This window comes from Apis laboriosa, unplaced genomic scaffold (genome assembly GCF_014066325.1).
Source record: "Apis laboriosa isolate Shangri-la unplaced genomic scaffold, ASM1406632v1 scaffold62_cov152, whole genome shotgun sequence".
In the NCBI taxonomy this organism is placed as follows: Eukaryota; Metazoa; Arthropoda; class Insecta; order Hymenoptera; family Apidae; genus Apis; species Apis laboriosa.
Genome location: NW_025223954.1, coordinates 392,536 through 413,344, shown reverse-complemented (window position 1 = coordinate 413,344; position 20,809 = coordinate 392,536). Strand labels below are relative to the sequence as shown.

Below are 20,809 nucleotides of genomic sequence, written 5' to 3'. Positions count from 1 at the left end.
AGAAATACGTGAAAAAACGACAGAGAACGAGAGTGCGTAATTTTTTTTTTTTTTTTTTTTTTATTCAACGAATCTCGGTTTCGCGTAATGAACAATATATGACCTGTTATAAAGATGCGATGTATTATTGACTATTACGATTATTCAGGACTCACACGAGTGACGTTAACGACGACAGCACCGTTACTTGTTATCATTGCTATCGCGTTGAAAGGGGGATAAGGAATAAAGCTTTGTCGTTGGGTTTCGATGATCGATCGGTATTCCGGGATATCCACTTGACCGTATACTATTCGCGAATCGATCGGGGACGGGGATGGCATATTCGAATCGTGGACAAAAGCTCTTTACATTCGAGCCACTCGAGGCTTAATCAGGTTTGAAAGAAAGAAAGAAAGAAAGAAAGAATAAAAGAATCGTAGCTTGGTATATATATATATATATAACGAGATACTCCGCTCTCTGCCCACGGGACCCTGATCTATTTTTCAGAATACGCTATTGTGATTATTACTATATGATAACATTTAAAGAAAAAAAAAAAAAAAACACTAAAATCACAAAAAACACCTTGTACTATTGTTTATTATACGATTCTGACGATGATTATTTATAATGTTAATAATCTATATTAACGATAATTACCGCATTATACCATTATTATATTTAGTACTATTTAGAGAGTGAGGCTGCTACTATATTAATGAATTAAGTACTAAGTAACGGATTAAGTAATTCATTAGACTTTATATATAAATATATAAATATTACTAAACATACTCTTCGCGTCAAACTGCGTTTATCGGTTTTCTCTTCGTATACACGTTGATTTCCTATACATATACGAAATATATATATAAATATATAAATATAAATATACATAAAGTATTGAATAATCACACAGTACGACTGCCTCTGACTCGATTTTATTTTCCGGGCGCTTGTTCAGTCAGCGTTACGAAACGTTCTTTCGTTTTACCCATTTACATTCGACGACTACGTTATTTTATATATCATAATAGACATAGACTGTACCACGAAATATTAAGTAAAAATAAATTTGATTAGGTAATAAAACAGCGGCGTCTTCTTCTTCTTCTTCTTCTTTGTTCTTCTTCTTTTCGTCAATTCCCTTTCTTCGTCGATTCTTATATCCCCCCCCTTAAAATGGGATCAAGGAATTTTGCGTAGAAAGGTAAGAATGGTAACGCTACGCAAAAGTTTGAAATCTTTAAAGAAAAAGAAAAAATTTTCTTCGAAATTAAGAAAATTTTAATTCGATTCTCTTTTTAAAAATTATCCATGCGACAATACAAATATCGATTTCAAACTTTTGTTGTACGACGTGAATATGAAATAAATCAACGCACACGGAGAATTTTTCCATTTTTATCCACCTTTATTTAATCGTAGCATATACTATTTCAAAGATTCGTAAGTACGATGTAGATAAAAAAGTACAAATATTTACAAAATATTGTAAAAAAGAAATCGATTACAAAACGCCTAGGGATATGAAAAACGTCGTGTAAAAATGGATCTTGAGTTCTCGCTGCTCGCTTACACTTTTCTCACCGTGTATGACTAGACATTAGACGTAATTAGGTCGCTTCGTTAAAAATTACTGGCGCAGCGTTTGTTCGGTGACGGTTTGTCAACCACGTCAATCCCTCGTCTTATCGTAAACCGAAAATCGTCCGAAATCACGAAGTGAAGCGAAGACACTCAGAGTCCTGCAAAAACTTAAATACGCAATATTTATATCTTACTTACGAATTGAATTGATTCGAACGAGAAAAATCGTATTTCCGTTTGTGATATTTAGGCGTGTTCCCTAATTGTAAAAAATTGTAAAAAAAAAAACGCAGGAGAAACATTCATTCAGAACGAATTTTCTCGAGAGAGACGACGAGAAATGTCGACGGGTCGACGACCGGGAACCCGGGAAATTCGATCGGCGAATGATATCAGCATCAGTTAGATCCGTGATGAACTCGACTAATTGGCCTTGCAACGATTACGAACCGCCAGTCAAGTTGCTGCAAGGTATGTTCCTAACGTACTTTTGTTTATATTACAAGAATATTTCTTGGCGTATACTGCGAACATTTAGGAAGCATTTGAAAATTCAGGCCGGACGCTTTGCGAGCGCAATCGCGAACGTTGTCGCTTGATCGGTCGATTTTTTTCTTGTCCAATTACTTGGTGATTCGAGATCAAACAGGCTATATATTATATATTAAGAGGGGAAAAAGTGATGAGATTCGTAATTATTTCTCACAAATTTTATGAAACAGCGGATTTTAAACTTTAAAAGATTCTGAAGGAGCACACTCTTGAGAAGATCTGAAGCGAAATGATTTTTCAAAGTAAAATGCAAATTTTATCTCGAGGATAGGAAGAAAATTTAGAAAAATTTCCCTGCTTAGAGAAATCTTAATTTCAGAATTCGTTCGCGGAAATGTTGTATGAATTTTCGTTCGAATGGAACGAACACGAAATTTATTTATAACGTGTAATATACTTTTAAAGGTGTCGCAAAATATAACAAAAAATACAATGTAATCCCAATTAAAAGATTTAAGAATCTATATATTGAAAACGTTTGAAAAAGAGTGTGCGGGATGAAAATATATAAAAATATAAAAAAAAAAAAAAAAAAAAACATCGACGACAATGTTCGAGACGCTCTTGCAAAATTATGATTTACGTAGGCACGGGGAAAAAAGATCCCCTCTCCCTCTTCCCCCCTCCTCCCCTTCCTCTTTTCCTACATACAAATATCTTCGAGGGTGCATTAAATTAGGGAATGGTCGTATTCGCTATGATTATGTGAACGTTTAACATTACAGAGATTACTCATTGGCAGTGTTTATCTTACTGTCTCGTACATCTATATGCGTATATGATACATAATATACTTTATATTGCGTGAACGTATACAGAGCTGAGGATATAATTCGAATACTGATCAATCTTCTCTCTCTCTCTCTCTCTCTCTCTCTTTCTTTCTCTCGTATCTCGAGCCAGTATCGATAGATCAATCGAAGAGGTCGGTTTTCAATTACTCTCGATGTTACAATTTTAAGAGGCAGGCAGCTCTGTACGTCGTATTTACACGCGATCTTTTGCGCGAATTATTATTATTATTATTATTTTTATTATTATTATTATTATTATTATTATTATTATTATTATTATTATTATGATAATCATCGTAGCATCGTATCCGAAATAGCACATATATCTAAGGACATCAGGATACACGTGAGAATAATTAAATTCTCGAGAGATACTTTCTTACAATTGGATGTACACTGTGGACTATGGAGAATGAATCGTTCGAGAGTAATTTAACATCGTTCAACATTAACTTTACCAGTCGAAAATTCGACTCTCAACACCGACGTCCACTCGAAAGAAATAGCCTCGAGAGTAATTTCTACTATCTCGAATGTATCCTCCATCCATAACGCGATCGTATCCGATATTCCTTTCTGAATTGTAAAACCGTGATCTATAATCCCTTTTACTAATCCTGTAAAATAAAAAAAAAGAAAAAAAAGAAGAGAAAAAACTTGTTCGCGCGGTTCTTGGTTCTTTTTGTGTTCGAATCCTTCGAACTCGGGAAAATGAGATATCGAGAAAACTAAAGAGAGATTAAAAAGGGGGTAATAAAATTGTCGAAAATCAAATCTTCGGAACGGAAAGATCGATTCTTCAACGAAAGAAAAAAATGAAAAAGAAACGAAGTGAATTTCGTTGGCACGAATTTCGCGATGCGTATTCAAACGACGCAAAGTTTTTTCGATATGTTCTCGAGAAAGGCAGGTAGATCCTTGATCTTAGAATTTTTCGATTTCGTGACCCGACGTAAAGTCATCTTATGTCGTTCTTACTTAATATTGACCAGCACACAAAGATTTCCCCATCGAAGAAAATGAAATAAGAAACACATGAGAACGGTCGAGCGTTGCGATCCTCTTTTATCTATCTCTCTCTTTCTCTCTTTCTTCCTTCCTTTCTTTCTCTCTCTCTCTCTCTTTTTCTATATATATATATATATATATGAAAAATGAAAAACTCGAATCTCGCGATTGTTACTTAACAAACTTAAGCTTACACGGTATGTACAAGGCCGTTTTATTCTTTCATCTTGTTCGAGTCGACATCGAGTAATCGTTCCTCCCTATTTTCCTCCCCCTTTTTGTTATCGCCTTGTGCGATAGATGACACACAAGATGACCCGTGGCGGCCACGATCCTAGGCTACTCGAAACACCGAGTTCGATATTCGAGAACGGATATATACGCGAGTAACATCGCTCACCTAATCATCTATCTCCCCTGTTACGCACACATTATATTATGTATAATATTTATATATTATGTACGTGTCTCTCACACAGACGCCGAGTGTACGCTATAAATAATCCTTAAGCCTTAGACCTTAGACGGGTAATACAATCGTGTATAAGACGTGAATTTAGGCGGGATATAAAAATCGTCGTCGTTCGTTCAACGTTGATATGGTCGTGGTACTTTCTTGTTAACGATGCATTCACACTTTCGTAGCTTGCGATTTTCGTGTCGATGAAAAAAAAAACGACAATAGTAGCGATAAAATCTTACGAATATATTCGATGTGCTGTGATCGATATATCTATATCGTTTACACTGATATTTGAATACTAAATATTGCGTTATTACAGTCGTATAATATTTGTAGCGTGTACTGGATCGTACGTATCCTTAATTAAATCCTGACTTTACCAGTCATTGGATCGGATCCTTTTCTCTTTCTCTTTCTCTTTCTTTCTTTTCCCCCCCCTTTCCTTTTCCTTTTCCTTTTTCTTCGTGAGAAATAAATTATATATCCTTACCGACCTAATGGACGCGAGAGAATACCGCGGACACGAGTAACGATCGGGCGGGACGATGGTCGATCGCCGAGATGATGGATCCGCGCGATTATTATCCCTGTCGCGGTATCCTTGGATTTAGAGCCTCGTGGCGTCGTCTAGATCAACTGTCTAGAGACAACTGTCGACGACAATTTCACCTATTTTCGAGACGACCTCGTCGAAAGTCGGTCTCTCCCTTGGGTCGTTGGCCCAACATTGAGCTTGAAGTTCTTGCAAAGAGGGCGGCGCTGCCTTGTGAGGTTTCCACGCGAGGGTTTGAGCTTTCAGCGCGGCCAACACCGATTCGTCGTTCATCTTGTTGAACGGCAACTCACCCTGATGGAACATCTCCCAGACGAGGCAGGAGAAGGAGTAGACGTCGCTCTTGGTCGAATACTCGTCCTCGTATACCGCCTCGTAGGGCAACCATCTCAGTGGGATCACTTGGTTTCGGTGCTTGGTGTATTCCTGTTGATACGGTTCTTTGGTCATGCACGGCAACGAGATTTTGATGGTCAGGTTGCTGGCGATCAGGCAATTTCGGGCTGCTATGTCCTTGTGGACGAGGCGGGTGTCCGCGAGATGCTTCAACCCTTTCGCCGCCTGATTGGAGAGGGAGAGGATCTGCGCGACGGAGAGCTGGGGCGCCCGCGGTGGTTTCGACTCGTGCGTGGGGCTCGAGGTGTTGTCCTTGCGCGAGGCGATCAGGAATTGCTTCAGATCGCCCCAATCGGTGTACTCGAGGATCATGTAGTCCGGCTCCTCCTCGCGACAAAGACCGATCAGCTTCACCACGTTCTCGTGGTTCAACTTGTGGAGAAGATCCAGGTGACGTTTGAACTCTTGGAGAGCGATCTCGTCCTTCGTGTTGATCAAACTCTTCACCATCACCAGGCACTCTTTGTCGCCGTCCACTTGATACTTGGTCGAGTACACCTCGCCGAATTCGCCGCGGCCGAGCGGTTTCAATTCTTTCAAATTGCTACGGGAAACGGCGATCTTGTCGTAATTCGACTTGGACTTCTTGGACTGGTTGCTGCTCTGACTCTGGGCCGTGTCCGCCCCGTCGCTCTTATTGTGGGAAGAGTCGCGATTCTCCTTTTTCTTATTGGCCGTCGAGTTCATCTTGCTCGAGCTGGTCTCTTTCAGCTCGGTCTGTTCCTCCTGGACCTCTCCGTTCTCCAGTTTTTCTGCGCGATCATGAATACATGGGATTATTTTCGCGGTCTCGCCTACGACGGCGCGAAGTCTGAAACGGTTTCGTTCAGCGATCGGAGGAGATAGATACCTTCTGCCTGCTCTTGGAGATACTGCTGCTTCCTGCGACGGCGTCGGTAACGACAGTACAGCATTAGGCCCACCACCAACACCATATAGGCAGCGGCCGCGCTCAATGTGATCGTGATCGTCTTCGTCATCATAGAACCGTTGTCACCCGCTTCCAAATCCATGTCGAATCTGTACGTGTCTCCGGCTGTGGAAGACAGATCGTGTCGTTCGACCAATACGCATATCTCCATACCCTATCCCCGAGAGGGCACAATCCTTCTGGAAAACGCTATAGAACGGAGAGCAAACTTACCTTTCACGTTCAACTGAACTTCTTCCCTCTTCAAACCGCCGCTATTGCCGGCCGTGCATCCGTACTTTCCCTCGTCGCCCATGTACACTTCCTTTATGTACAAACTTCCGTTCCCGAGCACCTCGAAACGGGAATTATTCAGATTGTTCATTCGAGAGTCCCTGTCCCATTGGATGGTCGGTTTGGGATCACCTTCCGCCGCGCAGTGCAACATCACCGGGTATCCCTCGATCGCCTCCGTCGGATTTTGCGGTTGGATGGTAAACTTTGGCGCAACTGGAACGAATCGAGCAACGATCGATATACCAAGATCCAGAAGAAGAGAGAGAGAGAGAGAGAGAGAGAGGAGACACTCACTGACTACGTCGATACTGATCGTGTGGTTGATCGATCCTTGGGCGTTGCTGGCTATGCACGTGTACCGACCCTTGTCTTCCTCGAGAACTCCATTGAAATGGAGAGTTCCATTGATATCTTGCACGTGCTTGGGGAATTCTTCGCCTGACCCCTCTTTGATCCACTTCACCGTGGGATTAGTGGCGCCCTGAGACTTGCAAGGCACTTTGGCCGTCGAGCCGAGCTCCAGCCGCTTGTCCACCGGTTGCGGGGAGAACTTGAGCTTCTCCTCGACGGTGAGGCTGGCTCGTTCCGAAAATATCGACGGGAAGCCTTTCGTGGTTATCTCGCACGTGTAGCTGCCCTTGTCGGACAGGTCGGCGCTCTTCAAGTGCAGGGTCACGTTGCCGTGGTGATCGGTTACTCGCTGCCTCGTCGGCCCGCCGCTCTCTTTCAATGGCTCCCCGTCTTTCAGCCAACGAACGTGGGTCACAGGCGCGTCCATGCCGGAATAGGAGCACGTCATCGTCACGGAATCTCCTTCCATCACGCTCAGATTCTCCGGCGAGCCTGTCAACGTCGGCGGAGCTGGAAACGATTATCATAAGCTGGACCATCTCGAGTTTTATTATCCTATCCTACGAATGTATATTTTTTCCAATGAAAGAAAATAAATTCCAACAGGTATTGCAACACGTATTCTTACTGGAGATGACCACTTGGGCGGAAATATCGGTCTCCCCGGCCATATTCTCGGCTACGCAAGTGTAATTGCCGTCGTCCTCGCCTATCCTCGCCTTCGCGACGATAAGCGTGTTATCCTGAACGCGCACTGGGCCGGAGTCGCTTATAATGTGCCCCTTGGGATCCCTCCAATAGACTCTCGGAGGCGGGAGACCGGACGGTTCCAAACAGCTGACTTGCAACTCCTGCTCCTCGCCAACCACGGCCACTTGGTTCGACAACAGGGGTTCGAACGAGGCCGCGGAGAGGTTCATCAGATCTGAGACACACGATTCGTCGAAATTCCACTATCCGTCTACTTATCACCGCTTCGCCAAAAATTCAATTATCCCTTACAAGCTATTTGAAGATCGACCGTGTAGCTGATCGTGCTCTCTCCCCGATCGCCGTGACAGGAGTAGAATCCTTGGTCCCTGTGCTCGGCGGATCGTATGACCAGCGTGCCATTCTCGAACACGGTCCTCTCGTCGTCGGTCTCGAGCGGCCCCATGTCCTTGAAGAACCACTGGACGGAGTCAGCGTCCTCGAACACGCAGTGGAGAACGGCCGGCTCGCCCCTCTTCGCGACCAGGTCCCTCGGAACGACCTTGACCGAGGCGGTCTCGTTGCTCGAGACGATCAGAGGGAAACTTTCCATTTTTGGAGAGGACCCGGCGTCGTTCTTCGCGAGGCAGTTGTACATACCACTGTCCTCGGCCACGGCTCGGTGCACGTGCAGCTTCTTCTTCTTGATCTCGATCCGATCGCCCCTCGCCACCGGCTCGCGGTTTCTGCGAACGATAAATAAATTCATCCGCGGATGAACGAAGCCCCTCCCCCAGGGGGAGGAGGGGATCGAAGGACGAAGAAAGGGCCCAAGTTTGGGGCGAAGGATGGATGGATTTTTTTCATCGATAGAGGGGTTGGGAATCTCGTCGAGATGTCGACGCGAGAGGGTTGCAAACTCGCAAGGGCGAGGTGAAAAGCTAGCGAGGGGAAAGAAAGAGAGAGAGAGAGAGAGAGAGGGTGAAAGGAAAATGTCGCTTGATAATTCAAGGGTAGTTGCGTAAACGACGGGTGTCAGTTACGCGACGCGAGATTGAAGTTCAGTGGAGAGGAGTTGGTTGGTTTGCCCTCCTGAGCCTCGCTCCACGTATTATCAGGCTGTTATTTCCGCGATGGAGGCACGGTTAAATAAACGTGCAAGTTATGTAACGAACCTGAACCACTCGTACTTGATGTCCCCGGAGCCGTCGACGTGACATCGAAGTTCAATCTCGCCTCCCACGCGGATCGCTGAGGGTAGCTTGGGCTGCTGGAGTTGCACGCTCGCCTCGCTGATCCCTGAAACAGAAATTGTGCGCGAATCGATCAGGGCTTGCTCGCGAATAATTTAACCGTTTCCAACGCCGCCCGCCGCGTTCTCTTCTCTCGTTTTACGCATGCAAATTTCATTCGATATCGGTAAATACTTTTAGGGGGGGGGGGAGGGCGGCCGATTCCTTCCACGACGCGGTTTGTATCGACCCTCCTCCTCCTCCTGCTCCTCTCTTCTCGAGGAAAGGAGGAGCGGAAAAGGGGCTCCCGGCGAAAGTTGAGCGGTGGTAAACAGCGATGGACCAGCGGCGGCACGGTGAAGAGCCGGCGGCATCTCAGTTCGTGGATCGGGAAGAATCATTTTCAAGAGCAAGGTCGTTTGCGGAGCACAAAAAGCGGGGGACGAGGAGCAGAGGGGAGGGAGAGAAAGGGAAAAAAGGGTATCGAGTAAGTGCGCCCTTTCCTCGAAAAAAGTAAAGGAAAAAAGAAAAAAAAAAAAAAAAAGAAAGAAAGAAAACGTCGTAGCGAGAAAGGCAGCCTCCTCTCGGTGGTTCATGAATCCTTAAAACGCGAGTGAAGTTATTTGCCGACGTCTTTCAACAAAGTCTGGGTAAATTAAGAAAAAAAGAGGAGGACGGCTCGAAGCGTTTGTTCCGCGCAAACCAGAGGACATCGCCGAAAGTCGATGTCAAGGAGGAGAAGGAGGAGGAGGAGGAACTCTTTTCTTCTCCTTCTTCTTCTTCTTCTTCTTCTTCTTTTTCTTATCCGTCCCCTTTCCTTTTTTCTTCGAGGACCGAGTCCTTCTCATCGTCGTGGTCGTGGTCGTCGTCGTCCTCGTCCTCGTCGTCTGGAGGACGAGTCCTGTCGCGGATACGAACGGGACGGATCGAAGGAAGGTACGGGGCAAAAAAGAGGGGGGAGGGAAAAACAAGGGATTCGAGGAGGAAGAAAGAGACGCGGACGGATTCGATCGGACTCGTTTTATTCGATTCGATTAAAATCCGAGGGGGAGGGGTTTGTGCGCATCGACCTGGAGCGGTAGGTTACACGCTCGCTCTCGAATCCTTGTTTGGAGCAAGAAGGAAGGAGGAATCGGAGCTGACATTCCCAGAGAGCTGACTTCCACCCTCCCTCTGGCTCCCCTTCCTCCTCTCCCCTCTCGTTCCTCTCCTCCCAGCTTGGTCCAGCACGGTTGGGAATTGCTTTCCCTTCCATTGTCCTACGACTGCTCTTTCCTCGTTCTGGAATTCCGCCCGCCGGTTCCGTAATCGCGCTTTCCACCGCCGCCTTCTTTGCCGATACGCGCTTCTTCTCTCGTCGGGTAAAGGGAATGGAACAAGCCCGTTCTCGTATTCTCGGCCACGTTCTCGTTCAACTACGACTCGTGGTTTCTATCGAACGTACGAGTTTCGTGGGTTATTTCGCGCGATTTATGCGACGCACGCCCCGTACGCGAACGCAGGGACATTTCTCGAACCATTTTCGAGAAACGGGGATGCGCATACGAACAACATGAGTCCCGACAAGATGAATATAATCGTATATATTCATAAATCGTAAATTATATTTCTCGTATTATTTTTAATTTTCTTATTGCCAAGAATATATCGTGCGAATACGTGTGAATACGAAAAATATTCGTACAAGTCTTTATTTCCCCTCCCATAATACGTTTACTTATTATAATAGTTTCTAATCTTTGAATTATTGTTAATTAAATTCTAATAAAAAAAATTTTACTTTCTATAAAAAATCTAACTATATACAATATACACTAACTGTAATGTATACAACTTCACTTTCTGTAACCGATGGAAACGAAAATAGTTTGCAAGTTAGTAGTAATTAAAATTAATTAAATTTAATCAATTAAAAAAATTAATTAATTAAAATTAAAATTTATCGCGGATTGAAAATTACGGGAAAATTTATCAGTTTTAATATTCAAGTAAACATCTTTAAAGTATACGGATTTACAAGGTGGAAACCGCAGACGAGTTAAGGAAGGGAGAGGGGGCCAATGACGAGTTGATCCCTGGAAAGGAAACTCGAGACAGATATCTCGAGGTTAACTTACGGACAGTTTACCGGGGACCGTCAGAGCGATAAGGCTTCCTCCGTAGTTAATTTGAACTAGTTATCCTTGGCGATCGATCATCGTGCCCCGGAAACCGGAAACCGTAATTTCCAGCTTCCGATCGGATTTTTTCATTTCTTCCCGCGGGCGAGTGAAACGATCCAATAAATAGATAAAATCCGCGATGGTCACGCGTTGCCGATGTTTTCAAGCGTTTCGAAGGCAATCCGTTTAATTGCCTCGGTGCCTCGACAACGCTCCCCCCCCTCCCCGTCCACGTTTCATTCCATTACGGATCGGGGAAGAATGGCGCGCGCTGATTCCACGGATATAAACCTGTCACCATCGATCCGATTTTTGCATTACAAAATTAACCCCCGATCCGGGAAAATCGCCGCCGACCACGGAAAAAAGTCATTAATCGGATCCGATCCGATCGATTATTCGCGAGCCTCCGAACTCCTCCGATTTCGACGATCGAAATCTCGACTTTGAATCGATTCGCAGGAGATTATGAAACGATATGAGTCGCTGAAATTGTCGAAAAAAAAAAAAAGAGAAAGAGAAAGAGAAAGAGAAAGAAAGAAAAAAGTGGCGGGAATGGGAATTTGCCTCGCATGGATGGTTGGTTAGCCGTGAAATGGAAAATCCGACTACTCTCGTCGCATCCCCGAGGTGGTATTATTAACAGCCGACTGGGCCCCTCGTAGCCTGTCCAATCTTTTTTACTTTTTATACCCACGACGATCCTCCTCCTCGGGGCTCGTCCTCTTTTTTTTTTTTTCTTTTTTTTTTTTTTTTCTTTTTAATCGAGAGAGCTGTTAGCTTTTCCAGGAAAATAATTTTTCGCGGAAATGACTCGAGACGCGTACCGCTAGGTAGTAGACGCCGGTGGATGATTACTTTGCGAATTAATCCTTTCCGCCAATGCGTGAGTACATATATCTCCTTTTCAATCCTCCTTCGATACGAATGTTTCTTTCTTTCTTTCTCACTTTTTAGTTGTATATTTTAGGGAAAGTGAACGAGACGCGAAGGCTCGAGGTTCGATTCGAACGGTTCGGAGGGGTGAAAATGAAAAGTGAAGGGGTGAGAGAGAATGCACACCAGAGGTCGGGAGAAGACCAAACCCGCCTCCCCGCAGAGGAGAGATGGCCCGCGATGCTCGACTCGTAATTCCTCACCCCTTTTCTCCCGTTGCAGGGCCTTGGGTGCGCGCGAGCGGATTAAAGGGCCGCGTTAAAATGCCCGCGCGGCGGCTCTTCTCCCGCATTGAGTCCATTAAGCAGCATTAAATCTCGAGGAGTTATCCTCCTCGAGGAGGAGGAGGAGAAGAAGAAGGAGGAGGAGGAGAAGGAATATTTTCGAGGGCTGGCGGCCGTCCTCGGCGCACAATGCGACGATAAAGAGTGACAAAGGAGGAAGAAGAAGAAGAAGAAGAAAAAAAAAAAAAAGAAAGAAAAGGAAAAATCGGGGGAAGCGATGACCGTGACGGAGAAGAAGGGGGACGAGTTGGGAGGATGCGAGTTGGGAGAAGATGGTCGGTGAAAGAAAGGAGGGGAGGGGTATAAGGAGGGCTCGTTTGTAATCGCGAAACTCACTTTACGTCCCTGAGGTCCCCACGAGATTTTTCTCCGCCACTCGACTCTCTCTCTCTCTCTCCCTCCCTCCCTCCTTCCATCCCTCAACTCTTTTTCGGCGCGTTTCTCTCTTTCTCTTCGGTATCACCGGGTTTTCCCCCGGTATCCTCGTCGGCCGCGCTACTCGGAAAGCCGTGTTTAAATGCACAAACGAAGCGAGAGATCAAAGGCGCCGCCGTGCGCGCGCGCGCTAAGTGAGAGCGGGAGAAGAAAAGACGAAGAAAAGGAAAGCCGAAGCGAGAAGGGCAGCGGTCGCTGAGAGAGAGGGAGAGGGAGAGAAAGGGTGGGGGAAGAGAGAAGGAGCGAGAGAGAGGAGCGTTTATTATTATCATCGTGTACACCGTCCAACGAAGCTCCCTGTCAGCTTCACCGGCATCCACGCAGTCGGGATTAACTTTGGTGTAAACATCGGTGGAAGACGCGCGTGCGTCGCGAGAATTCTGTAGGTACAGTAACTACACACTTGAAGAAGCCGACTTCTGCGCAGGCAACCTTGGCTCCAAGCATCTGAATGATGCCCCGACCGCACGCCACTTCCTTTCTCACAAGGATTCTACTCTTTTCTCACGAGTAACGTGGATTTCGACGTGCCACGCGATAGGAGGTTCCTCGAATCGAGTGCATTTTGTTGGATTCGATTTCTGGGAAGGATGTAAGTATGTAGGATGGAAGAAAGTGTATATATATGTACATATATGTTACAGGTAAATTTAAGGATATATAAGGATTCACGAAATAATAAAATTTTAAATATATATATATATGCTCTGATATTTTCTTTTCAATTATTGTACCAATTTATCAAATATCATTGTAGATCATCGTTTATTAATTGCAATTGAATTAAATAAAAATCTCAATATATAATTTAGTCCTTTGCGATCTTGTGTGATTACGTACATAAAATAGCTTTTCGATAATTTTTTATGTATTATTTCAATTAAACTCTAAACTTTATCCTGAATATATTCGTACGACGCTAAGTTTATCCATTCTCTAACTTCACTCGCAGCACGTGCACATGTATGTTACGATGAAAATAATTAAAAAATTTGAAGGAGGCCAATATTCGAAGAATAAAACGAGGGGCCTTAACGAGCCCCGCCTGTGTCGGATGTAACGCGATATTTCTTTTTCCGAGGGGAGATCGGGAACGGATCGAGAACACGTCGACAGATGCGTGTAATCTTTCGGGGGAATTGTGCGCGTTACGACACGGACCACCCAGACAGGACACAGTAGTTTCAGTCGGTCTGTGGCCAGGCGTTGCCAAATTACTGGAAACGTGTTGTTGCGTTTACGAGGTAAGTCGAAATCTTTTTTCTTTTTCCTTTTTTTTTTTTTTTTTTTTCGTTAAAGATATTGTTACATTGTAGTGAAGAAAGTTTAGTTTTTCTTTTCTGATAAAAGATTGTCTAGCATAATAGCGAGAAACGTTCAATGGCACTTTTATTTTTCTAAGAAATAAATAACAAAAGAGTAATAATAAAGAAAGAATATTTATATCAAAAAACGAATTCTATTTTTAAATGGATATTATAACCACGTAATATAAAGCTTGTATAAGTATTATATATATTTTTTTAATATTGAATATTTTTAATATTAGATATAATATTACAATTTCGATTTATTAGATTATTCTTTTCTATATTAAAATTTATATAGATATATAGAAACAAAATATTTAAATTCTTGATAAAATCATACGTGTTTTTGATAGATTAATGTAATATATGATTCCCTATAAAAAAATTATTTAATAATTTAATAATTTTCAGTTTTGAATAATATTTCCTGAAAAAAGTAAACAGAAAAAAAGTAAGTATATCAAAATTAAGAAAAATAAACTAAACTAAATTAACAAAATTAAAAAAAACTAAAATATATAAGTTCCTGATAATATGGAATCAAATTAAAAAGTATAAAAGATAAGAATATTTAATTCAAAAAAATTTTCGCATGTCACTCTTCGACTATTATATTATCTTAATAAAAAAATTGTAAAATACAATGGAAAATTTCTGCCGATGGCACAAAATTTTGAGTTATGAAAATCCTCGAAAAATTTCACGTGCTACTTGCTTTATGATTATATTCTCCTGTTATAAAATCGAGAGATTGGGCAAAAATTTTATAGCCTAAAATATAAATTTAGCAATTTATTAATTTATATTAGGAGAATATGATACATAAAGAGGTGGCACAAGAAATATTTTCTGGAGTTCTAAGACTTAAAGTTTTCGGATAGCCAGCCAGGATTTTCAATCAATTTTACAATTTTTTTAGGAAAATATAATTCTCGATTTTAACTTTTATTTTCATAGTTTTAATTGATATATCTGTATATATATTATATATTTAGATATTTTTTTCATATTTATCTTTATTTACTGCCAGATATTTTTTCACGAAATATTATTATAATTTCAACTGTTACAAAAAAATATAATTGATTAATTGAGAAACATTTTCACTCAACCATCCCATTTAAAAAATTAATCAAGAAATGGATTCTACAACAAAAGACAATAAGAAATCAACATATAAAGAGTAAGTAAAACACCAAATTCGTTATACTAATTTAGAATTAAGTAAAATGTTGAAAAAAAAAAGAAAATATAGGTCCTGAAAAAAACGTATCAATGGTCAATAAAGATATGCATAAAAGGTAAGTATTAAAGGTAAGTAGAATTTCTGCGTAATACCTCTAATAAGATTATATTATCCTAATACAAAATCGTAAAATACAATCGAAAATTTCTGCCAACGGCACAAAATTATGAATTGGGAAAATTTTGGAAAAATTATTCGTGCAACCTTCTTTATGATTATATTCTCCTGTTACAAAATCGAAAAATTTGGCAAATACTTTGCTAAAATTTTGACGATGTATAAGGAGAATATAAAATATAAAGAGGTAAAACGGAAAATTATTCCAAAAATTTCAAGATTCAAAATTTTCGGATAGCCAGCCAGGATTTTCAGTCAATTTTGCGATTCCTGATTAGGAAAATATAAATCTAGAAGAGGTGGCATGCAGAAATAAAAGAAATTGAAACATCGATAACATTAGTAGGAAATTATCAACTTTTCATTAGGAGAATATGATACGCAAGGAGGTGGCACTAAAAATTTTTCGACAGAGACCGAATTCTTAAAGTTTCTCGCCCAAATTTCCGACTTTTCATTAGGAGAATATGATACGCAAGGAGGTGGCACAAAAATTTTTCGACAGAGACCGAATTCTTAAAGTTTCTCGCCCAAATTTCCGACTTTTCATTAGGAGAATATGATACGCAAGGAGGTGGCACTAAAAATTTTCGACAGAGACCGAATTCTTAAAGTTTCTCGCCCAAATTTCCGACTTTTCATTAGGAGAATATGATACGCAAGGAGGTGGCACAAAAATTTTTCGACAGAGACCGAATTCTTAAAGTTTCTCGCCCAAATTTCCGACTTTTCATTAGGAGAATATGATACGCAAGGAGGTGGCACAAAAATTTTTCGACAGAGACCGAATTCTTAAAGTTTCTCGCCCAAATTTCCGACTTTTCATTAGGAGAATATGATACGCAAGGAGGTGGCACAAAAATTTTTCGACAGAGACCGAATTCTTAAAGTTTCTCGCCCAAATTTCCGACTTTTCATTAGGAGAATATGATACGCAAGGAGGTGGCACAAAAATTTTTCGACAGAGACCGAATTCTTAAAGTTTCTCGCCCAAATTTCCGACTTTTCATTAGGAGAATATGATACGCAAGGAGGTGGCACAAAAATTTTTCGACAGAGACCGAATTCTTAAAGTTTCTCGCCCAAATTTCCGACTTTTCATTAGGAGAATATGATACGCAAGGAGGTGGCACAAAAATTTTTCGACAGAGACCGAATTCTTAAAGTTTCTCGCCCAAATTTCCGACTTTTGAACAGGAGAATATGATAGGCAAGGAGGTGGCACTAAAAATTTTTCGACAGAGACCGAATTCTTAAAGTTCCTCGACCAAATTTCCGACTTTTGAACAGGAGAATATGATAGGCAAAGAGGTGGCACTAAAAATTTTTCGACAGAGACCGAATTCTTAAAGTTTCTCGCCCAAATTTCCGACTTTTGAACAGGAGAATATGATAGGCAAAGAGGTGGCACTAAAAATTTTTCGACAGAGACCAATTTTTCAAAGTTTCTCGTCCAAATTTCTTTTTATAGGAGACTTTTTTATAGGAGAATATGGAGAATACTTAAGAATTTAAAAGAATCAAGTATATAGTACTTATATTTTACCTTCATTTAAAAATAGTTACTTATAGTTTTAAATTCGTTCTTCTTCTGTTCCTGAAATTAAATAAAAAAAATAATATCATAGGGTATAGAGCCTGGATTTTTGGATGATTTGAAAAAAAATTTGGTGAGGATATATAGGATATGGGATGGAAAAGAAATATAACAATTTTTATGTTAAACAATTCAATATTTATTTCAAATATTTATTGTACAAATTATATACAATTTATATTACAATTTCATTACAACAGAATATATGTATTCATTCATACGATATTTATCGCGTTAATTAACGAAGGCTTGATTCGTGTCACGGATCATGGGGTCCGATTAACGATCCGATTAGCACAGGCAACTTTCGCACTTTGATTCTGGCTTCCTCGGCGGAGAAGGCTGGCCGGCGTACTTTCTTAATGGGGCGTCCGACGAGAATCGGACGAAAGCCGTTTGCACGCTCGATTTCCGTCTTGCAAAGCGCGAACAGCCAGCGCGGAAAGAGTGGCTCCGTCAAAGCATCGTGGTGAAGAGTGATCACCATCCGTCAGGCGCGCCACTTCTATGTAGCCAAGTCGAAAAGGGAGTGTCTTCCTCGTAGTTCTTCGTGTAAAAATTTCCTCCAACGATTCTTCTGTCCGGCAATGGTTGGCTCTCTTCGTGTATGCAATTCACATATCCGATAGGTCTTCGTCCATCCTTGATTCACAATGATTCGTAAATTGCGATTCACTTCTCCGATCGTAAAATATTCATCCGATGCTTTGTCTAATTTCGTAGCATTATTCTTCTATTGTTCAATCCACTGTGAATAAAATGATCCATGTAATTACCATGTGAAAAAATTATTATTTATTTCTATGTCAATTACAACAATCAGTTACAGAAGTTTTGTTTTTATGTTATTTTAGGTGTGAATACATTTGGAAATCTCTCGAGAGTAACTTAATTATTTTTCGTTAGCGGATACTGTGTTAAGAATAATTATTCGAGAGCAATTGTCACACTTTTATTGTATCCACTAACGAGAAATAACTTTCGAAAGCAATCCTCGAGAGTTTTATTCCAATTTTATTGTCAAATATATTCTCACCTTTACAAGAAAATTTATCTACTGTAAATTTTAATGAAATTTCTTTTATATATGTAGAGCATGGTGGATTACATACAGATAATATAATAATGAACCTAACTAAAATTTGAATATTTTGATTTAACTATTATTACGAAATTACATTTAAAAGCAAGAATAATTGGTAACAAAATAATCGTTCCACGTATATAATTCATTATGGTCTACACATTCACAAAACGGAATTATCATTGTGGTTTTGATTATTTGCATGCTTCGTGTCTTTTGTTAATTTAAAAAAACACAAATTTGTCAATTGCTCTTGTTTTTCTAAATTAACAAAAGACACGAAGCAAAGAAACAAACAACGTGTTAATTTAATTTAATTCAATACTTACAATATGATTGGTATCCATCGTGTAAATATCCATCCGAGGTTAGATGAAAGTGTACTTCGGGCGCGTGAATAACGATTTTCTTGGAAGAAATGGAAGTTTGGGAGGAAGGCAAGGTGGATCGTTTCGCGAGTTCCTCTGTTCTCATTGGAAAGGCGGACGTATCGACGCAGGAACAATGGCTTACGAGTTGGAGGGGTTGGAACGGGAACGAGGCCCGAGGCGGTTGGGAAACAACCGCGGAAACAAACGACAGAAGTGGCTTTTCTTCGATGAGAACAAAAAGAGAAAAAAATTCGTAAAGCGCCAATATCGCGGCGAGGGGTGGCCGTGAGCGTAGACGGTCGAAATAATGGTTTCATCGGAGCCGGGTTAAAGGCATCTGCTCGCACGCCCTTCCTCTTCTCCCTTTTTCCCAAACCTGCCCCGTTCTTATTAAACTTTTAATACATAGACGATCGACGTGTATAAAAATATCATTGGCCGATATCAATGAGTCGATTCGCTTTTTTTCTTTTCTCCCTTTTTTTTCTTTTATTGCACATAAATATTATTCCACCCGCCGATGAATCGAAATTATTCTCGAAACTTTTTATTGGATTTGTTTAATGGGGTGGAGAATATATCCATGGTGGCGAGAGAAAAATCGAAAATCGTAAAAAAAAAAAAAGGAAGGAGGAGGAAGGGAACCTTCGAAATCATAAATACGCCGAGGCAATAATTTACGATTCTCGAATGGAGCATCGAAAGGATACATAAATGATGGTGGATTTGAGCGCGTCGTGAGCGGGGGGGGGGAGGGAGGGCAATTTGGCGACATTAATTCTCAGAGGTATTCAGCCTTTTTTCCATTTTTATCTTGCGGCAAAAGAAAAGAAGAATCCTCGAGGTGAAGCGTCAGCCTCGAAAAGTGGCATTCAAAGGGAATTTCTTTTCCTTGTTTCGTTTACATACGCCGCAAATGCACCGCACCGTGAAAACGAGCCCTTTCAGCAGGACCGCACAATGCGTTGCGCACAGATTTTTAACGAGACTTTGTAAATGGATGAGAGAGCAAGAAACGTCTGTCTATGGTCTTTCGGCAATGAAAAGTGACAACGGGTTGAAGGGACGGAAGAGTTAAAAACATCTTATCGATGTTATCGAGTAACGTTTATTGAACAGGAAACAGCGTTTATTATTAATTCATTGATAAAGTTTAATTTTCAAGCTTTAAGAGTAACAGACAACGGTTTAGAACACGTTATTATTCCTAATTGTTGTCGCAAGAGAAAGAAAATCTGTGAAAGCGAGCGCGCGTTTCACAAAGCGTTCTGTTAACTATTCCAATTCGACTCGTCGGTTCGATTCTTAAAAAAAAAAAAAAAAAAAAACCATAACCCTCTCGACCCTTCTCAATTATCGTTCGCATCCGATATCGTTCTTTATTTCCTCCTCTAACCATCGCAGGCCTCTAACAAATTCATCTAAAAAAAAAATCTCGAAACCTTGTTCTCTTCGAGCTCGCTGCGACGATGACGAGCGCTCGAATTAAAATTTTCCAGGGATCTGCGCAAACGAAGGCGGGTATATGAACGGCGAAACAACGAAACGAGACAAAAGAGAAGAGAGAGAGAGAGAGAGAGAGAGAGAGGAAGCGGGGTTGAAAACTCTCAGGTGGTATAGTGGCGGGCTCCGGAATAAAAACGAAATAATTTTCCTCGTTGAATTGAAACGATTCCCGCGAAAAGGGGCATCGCCCGGGGAGCTAAAAGCGTCCCGTTTCAAATCTAATATCCCTTGAAAAAGACAAAGCACTCCCCTTGGAGATCGTTTACGTACATTGTAAACCGAAAAGGACATGAAAGAATGCCGCCAAAGGGGTGACGGACGGCAGCCGCGATAGGGAGGGAGGCGGGTGGCTCGTTCAGGGAGAAGAAAAGCACGCTGGGCTCCCGTTTTCCGCGCGACGCGGCCCCCCTCTCCCTCGCCCCCCGATTCCACGAGGCCGGTGTTTATCCTAGACGTGCAAACAAGCCGCGGCTTCCTCTGGAAACCTTCGAGAGTCGAAAGTAGATGGATGGAGCGTGGAGGAGGCGCGAGGTACTCGGCCTCGGGCCGGCCGCCGTGGCCGCGGGAACCAAGCGTGTCCAAAGCTGTGGAAAGAGTGGCTGTGTGACGTTGGATCCGCTTGCGGCCGCCTGCCGCTTCTCTTGAATTATTAGTGGATTACGTCGTGTCGAGAAAGCCTCGTTCTTCTCGCTTGGGAGGGACGTTAGTCTCGCGAACGCTGAGAAAAAGAGAGAGAGAGAGAGAGAGAGAGAGAGGGAGAGGGAGAGAGAAGGAAGGACCAGAGAGGACCGCGAGCATCCGAAGGGAAAGAGATGCCGAATCCCGGCACACAAATATATATACATACACACACACACGTGCGCGCGCGTGGAAAGAGAGACGAAAGAGATGAAAGGGTAGGCGAGCTAATTCGTCGACAGGAGTGTCGGCCAGAGGAGAC

At 41.9% G+C, this 20,809-nt stretch overlaps 1 protein-coding gene across 1 annotated transcript in view; it reads right to left on the bottom strand.

The window, feature by feature from the left end:
• Nucleotides 1-4,928: 4,928 nt before the first annotated feature.
• LOC122718352 (tyrosine-protein kinase-like otk) overlaps nucleotides 4,929-20,809 on the bottom strand; it is a 42,995-nt gene continuing 27,114 nt past the window's right edge. Inside the window, exons 3-9 of the mRNA XM_043943308.1 lie at nucleotides 8,765-8,888; nucleotides 7,902-8,335; nucleotides 7,528-7,824; nucleotides 6,843-7,409; nucleotides 6,486-6,761; nucleotides 6,192-6,377; nucleotides 4,929-6,093 (exon numbers count right to left, since the gene is read on the bottom strand). Of these exons, the coding sequence (XP_043799243.1) occupies nucleotides 5,033-6,093; nucleotides 6,192-6,377; nucleotides 6,486-6,761; nucleotides 6,843-7,409; nucleotides 7,528-7,824; nucleotides 7,902-8,335; nucleotides 8,765-8,888 (2,945 nt within the window). The 3' untranslated portion in view covers nucleotides 4,929-5,032. The remainder of the gene's footprint in view (nucleotides 6,094-6,191; nucleotides 6,378-6,485; nucleotides 6,762-6,842; nucleotides 7,410-7,527; nucleotides 7,825-7,901; nucleotides 8,336-8,764; nucleotides 8,889-20,809) is intronic.